Below are 5,888 nucleotides of genomic sequence, written 5' to 3' on the forward strand. Positions count from 1 at the left end.
CCCCCTGGGGGCAATAGGGTCTCTCTCCACCTTCAGGACCCATTGGTTCACACCCCCAAAGCCTTTGTATTGTCCCCTTCCCCCTGAGGTCCCTCTCCAGACAAGGGCAGGCAATAAACCCTGTACAGGTGTGCCTGAGGCAGGAAGAAAGGGGGTGGAGCTCACTGGGATGGCAGTCTACACTAGGAACGGCTCTTCAGTCCCAAGGGCACTGGGCGGGAGGGCTAGAGGTGGTCAGGTAAGATGAACCCAGCCCCGACCCCATGGACCCCTTCCCCTGGCAGAGCGAAGACGGCACCTACACGGGTTTCATCAAAGTGCACTTGAAGCTGCGGCGGCCGGTGACAGTGCCGGCCGGGATCCGGCCCCAGTCCATCTACGACGCCATCAAGGAGGTGAACTTGGCAGCCACCACGGACAAGCGGACGTCCTTCTACCTGCCGCTCGATGCCATCAAGCAGCTGCATATCAGCAGCACCACCACGGTCAGCGAGGTCATCCAGGGGCTGCTCAAGAAGTTCATGGTCGTGGACAATCCCCAGAAGTTTGCACTTTTTAAGCGGATACACAAGGATGGGCAAGGTATGAGAGCAAGCTCCCAGCCAGGAGCTACCTTCCCTGCCTCGGCCTAGGTCCACAGAAGCCATGGCCACGTGTGCCTGGGAGGAGTGGGTGCTCCCGGGGTCAGTTGTCCACACGGCACTCGGCCCCACACAGACACTGGGCGCCTGCTCATCCCATCCAGGACTTTGGGAAACCCCGTTTCCAAATCTGTGTAATGGGGAGAATCTGCCCTGCCTGATCTATTGGGAATTGTTGTGATCGGGAATTTAAACTCTGAGCAAAGGGGTCTTGCTGGACTTCTTGTCAGGTGTATTTCATTAGGCTGAGAGAATGGCCACTGCAGGCTGTAGCTGCCCCGCCCCACCGGCCCCAGGCACCCCCACCTCCCCCTTCCCTAGGCAGGCTCCCAGCCCGGCTCCCAGCCCCCTCTCTTGGTCTGCAGTGCTCTTCCAGAAACTCTCCGTGGCCGACTGCCCCCTCCACCTGCGCTTGCTCGCCGGCCCTGACACGGAGGTCCTCAGTTTTGTGCTGAAAGAGAACGAAACAGGGGAGGTGGAGGTGAGTCTGGGACCCTCAGGTCGCAGGCACAGGCCAGCCCTGGGGCACACTGGGAAAGCAGCCGGAGTGGCTCTGGGAAGGCAGAGCGGGGTGAGAGCTGGTCCAGAAGGTTCCTGTAAGGCGGGGCTGTACACACCTGGGGTAGCGAATCAGGACCTATCTGTCGAGCCCATGGAGACTGGACCTGATGCATCTTACTGCTGAAGGCTCAGCGTGGAGGCAGCCCGAGAAAGACCCTGTGTCCAGGCTCAGCTGTTTCTGCTGCAGGATAGGGCATAGCCTGCCAGGCGCCACCTCAAGAGGCCACTGGGTGGGGGTCCTTTCCTGATACCCTTCTCCCATTCTGCAAAGCAGCTGCCTCCCCCAGGGGCAGGGGCCTACACGGTGTCCAGTGCTGCAGGTTTGAACTGGGGTGAAAGCAGACTGCCCGTGGGGCAGGGCTCCCTGGGCAGCGCCTCAGCCCAGCACCACTCACACAGCAGGGTCACTGTGGGGACTTGGGGGAATCATCTGCCTTGTGTTGGAATCGGTGGGAGCCCTTGTTTGGAAAAAGCACTCCATTGATAGGGTTTGATCACACGGCCAGGGCTTGGCCCCTGGGTGCTAGTTCTGTTGCTGTCCCAGCCACCTGCCAGCAAAGCTGACTCGCTGTTGCAGTGTGCAGGTTATACCTGACTGACCTCATGCTCCTTTGAGCTAAAAGCCTGGGAGGCCCTGGCTGCTGCTGGATCTGCCAGGGAGGGAGAAGACAGCCAGAGCCGGGCCAGCTTCCAAAACAGTCCCGGTTGGGTTCTCTCCATTGTTGCCCCTGGTGGCCCTGGGCGGTGGGACACCAGGCCCACAGCACATGAGAAGGCAAGGGCCGGGAAGCCTGAGTGACGTGAGACACAGGTCTCCTGTGTCCAGGTCCTGCGCTCCAGCCCCCAGCCCTTCAGGGTGTGCAGGTTGGGGGCCTGGTGCTGATCACCCTGAAGCAGACCACAGGGACAGGCTGGGAGCTTCCCAGGACTGCTGTCAACATCTCAGCTGCTGCAGGGAACACTTACATCAGTTCTCCAACGCACAGCCACAAGATGCCAGGGTTTCTCTTGCTGAAACGCCTAATGCCGGGAATGTAAACCCCAGGGAGCACTCATTACGCCTGCCTCCTCAGGAGCAGGGGGGGGGAGAAAGGAGGCAGCCCCTAGGCCCAGTTCTTCCCCACCCTTCCAGGTCACCCAGAGTCTTCAGTAGCAAAAGGAGCTCTGGTGGCACAGTGGTTAAGTGCTTGGCCACTCACTGAAAGGTTGGCGGTTCCAGCCCACCCGGAGAAAGGCTCCACATGAGAATGGCCTGGTAACAGTAAAGGTACAGCTTAGAAAGTACATGGGACACTTCGCTGTCACATGCACTGTGCTCCCTGTGAGCTGGCTGGACAGCCACACGCAGCAGCAGACTGCAGGAATCTCGGGTGTGAGCCGGGTGGTGCAGAGGGAGGCAGCCAGGCCCTCAGGTCACATCAGCTTCTAACCTGTCTCCTCTCTTGTGCCCCCCACCCCGCCTTATCCCTCTTGCCTCACAGTGGGACGCGTTCTCCATCCCGGAGCTCCAGAACTTCCTCACGATACTGGAGAAAGAGGAGCAGGACAAACTCCAGCAAGTGCAGAAGAAATACAACAAGTTTAGGCAGAAACTGGAGGAGGCCTTAAGGGAATCCCAGGGCAAACCTGGGTAACCGGTCCTGCACCCTCTCCTCCTGACGCCCTCCGATTTATTTTTATTATTATTATTTTGCCACGGACACTTTTCTCAGGACGCCTCTGGCGGGCGCGTTGTGTGCTCGCCCCGCAGCAGCTCCAGACGTGGCACAATCTCCCTGGGGGACAGCTGTCTGTGTGTGGGGGTGTCACCCCCTTCCCCAGGGATTCGAACTCCTGTTAAAAGATCCGCCTTCGCCACTGTCCTCTCTCAATCTGCAAGCCTTTCACCAACCAAACAGCTGCCTCTCTTGTCACCTAACTGGAGCCTGTCACCCTAGCTGGCACAGGACGGACGGAGGTTTTAGGGCTCCCTGTCTGGGCTCAGGCTTTCATTCTCTCTCGTGCGTCTTACTCACTGCCCCCCGTTATTTCTGGGTCAAGAGCTGGAGCCTGCTCCATTCGCGGGTCTCAGCTTAGCCCTGAAAGCAGGTCATGCTCGTGAAAGGATGGCTCCTCTCTGGCCGGATGCTCAGGGGAAGGCGCCCCAAAGCTGAGGGTGGCACAGAGATGCCACAGCCAAGAGCCTGTGCCCTGTAAATCCAAAGGCTTACGTCCGTGTAGGTACCGTACCTGTTCACGCCTGTCAACAACCTGCTCGTTCTTAAGTTTGAATTCACTGTTGCCATCATCTTGTGTTTTCCACCAAGGGGAACTGTTTACCAAGTTCAAAGTCTCCTGCTGAGTAAGGAAATCAGGCAGTTGGAGGAAGCCAAAACCACAGTCAGCGTCCCCCCAGTGACAGCGGGGCCTCTGGGTGCTTTTGGGCTGCCCCAGGAGCTGCCTAGATGAAAGAGGCCACCCTCCGGCTTGCCCATGTGTAGTCCTTTCTGTTCCCAAGCTCCCGGCCGGCCGCGCCATCGGCCCAGACTCCCCTTTGACCTCAGTGCCTTTTTTGTTTTCGGAGACAGAGCAGGGTGTTTGATGGAAGCTCAGATGCTGGCCTGCTCCGGCCGGGCTGTGGACAGACAGCCAGCTTCCATATGTGGGAGACAGGCCAGGAGGGCCCTCCCCGAGGAGTAGGTGCCAGACCTTGCGGACAGGGTGCCTCGGATTGCTGGCTGCGCTCACGCCTGGCTCCCGGGTGTCAGCTCAGGCTTAAAACAGCAATGAACCACATTCTTCAAGGAAGTCGCCAAGACTGCAGAGACTCCTGAGCAGAGAGCGGGCTTGCGGTTTTCCAGGTCACCCTGAGAGACCATGACTTTGCTGTCCTCTGACTTCTCAAGCCCCAGCCTCCGTGGGGACCCTTCCCTCAGAACGGTCCCCGCCCGAGGCCCTCTTCATGGAAGGACCGCTGACCCCCGTCTTCGGAGCTGCCAAAGCAAGACAGGCCAGCAGCTCGGAAACCTCTTCAGGCCACAGAAACCCCGCTTCTCTGCCAGCGCCATCAGCTCGGCCTTAGGGAGAGTCCTTCCTCCCCGCCTCATCCTGCATGTCCCCAGGCCTGGCTCCTGCTGCCCGTGCTGTGAATGCTGCTGAGGACCCCCTCCAACGGGGCGGCCGCTGTATTTTTCAGAAGGAAAAAGTCAAGTATGTGTGTGGAGCGAGAAATATATCCACGTGTCGAGTTATATAGTTATATATAAAGATATTAGGGTGTGTGATGAAGTAAGAGAGTTGAGGGGCCCGAGTCTGCCTAAGGCACAGGTGGACCCCGGACCTCTGCTTACGGTGCGAAGGAGCCCCCTCCCCTCCCAGAGGCAGGCTGCGCCGCTGCTGGTAGTGCCTTCCAAGGTTGTGTGGCACGGCGGGCCATTTGGTTTGAGGATACCTTCTTTTTAAGTGTCTTTCTTATATGGGTTTAAAAGAAACAACGTATTAAAAGCTTGTTGAAAAAATGATTTGTTCTGGAGACTTCTTACTCATCTATGGAAATCGGGGTGAGGGTGGGGGTGGGTGGGGACAAGAGCAGAGCAAGGAGGGCACACGTGCTTTGAGGCAGCCGGGCTCTTTGCTGGTCAGCAGTCCTGCCCACATATTGGGGGGTGGCGGGTGTCGCCTCGGCAGCTAGCTGTTCTTTATCTCCACAGAGCCGGAGCCCGAAGGGACTGGAGACGGAGCCAGGTCAGTTTCCTAGAAGCCGAGCCCACAGACCCAGGAGCAAAGATTCTTTGGGGATTACGTTTGAAAGGATCGGGAGGATTCACCTCTGAGGGCTGAAGTCACCTCACCTGGGGGAAGAGGGCTAGCCCCACATCAGCATCTCGGACGCCCAGGCCACCTCAGTAATCCTGGAACGAGCCCCGTCCAAGTCAGCAGCATGGGATCCCCACTTTCCTGCCAGAATAGAGCATACCTGCGTAGTACAGCGCCCAGGGGCTCGGTCAGTCAGCAGCTGACTCCACATGGGAGAGGGCAGCACACCTGTAACGTGTTCACCTAGACCTCCAAGAGTCTTGCCAAAGCCTGGAAATGAACCAGTTTCTGCTTTTCCTTGAAGTTCGAACGGTTGCCACGTGAATGAATAAACCAGAGCTGTTGTAGGTGACGTGGCCACCCGGGCGGGAAAAGCACCACGCCTGCCCAGGCTGCTGTGCGCCAGGGGAGAGGGACGAGGACTGCCTAGGTGTCGCCATGACTGGACAGTGCCCGAAGCTCGGCCCAGCAGCAATGTGATCGCAGTGCTCTGGGTGAAACCGCGGCTGCCCACCGTCACCCAGCCCGCGACTGACTGGCGTGTGTGCAGCAGGGACTAACGGGGCAAGCCCTGACCACGTGGACCTCCAGTTCCTCTAGGAGAGCGTTCACATGAAGACCCCACTTCATCACTGCTGCCCGCCGTCTGGCTGTCTGACTGACTCGTGGCGACTTCCGGTACAATACAATGGTCCTGCACCGTGTCCAGGCCACTGCTGTGGTGTGGGTCTGGGCTTCCCTTCCTGCTAGCCCTGGTTTGACCAGCCCTGGCCCTTTCCAGCCACGCTCCTGCCTGATGACCTGTCCAAAGTCGGCACGTCTCTGAGTCTCACCATTCTCGCTTCTAAGAAGCACTCTGTGAGTGTGACTGGTGGCACTGTGGACTGGTGG

General features: G+C 58.7%; 1 protein-coding gene across 1 annotated transcript; it reads left to right on the forward strand.

Annotated features, from left to right (window-relative positions):
- Positions 1-263: 263 nt before the first annotated feature.
- RASSF5 (Ras association domain family member 5) lies at positions 264-4,700 on the forward strand. Its single transcript, XM_004700120.4, has 3 exons — positions 264-582; positions 1,007-1,122; positions 2,684-4,700. Exons 1-3 carry the CDS (start codon positions 264-266, stop codon positions 2,834-2,836), a joined length of 588 nt encoding a protein of 195 aa, XP_004700177.3. The 3' UTR covers positions 2,837-4,700.
- Positions 4,701-5,888: the final 1,188 nt, after the last annotated feature.

This window comes from Echinops telfairi, unplaced genomic scaffold (assembly GCF_000313985.2).
Source record: "Echinops telfairi isolate 266 unplaced genomic scaffold, ASM31398v2 ScPeMD7_7424;HRSCAF=8462, whole genome shotgun sequence".
NCBI lineage: Eukaryota > Metazoa > Chordata > Mammalia > Afrosoricida > Tenrecidae > Echinops > Echinops telfairi.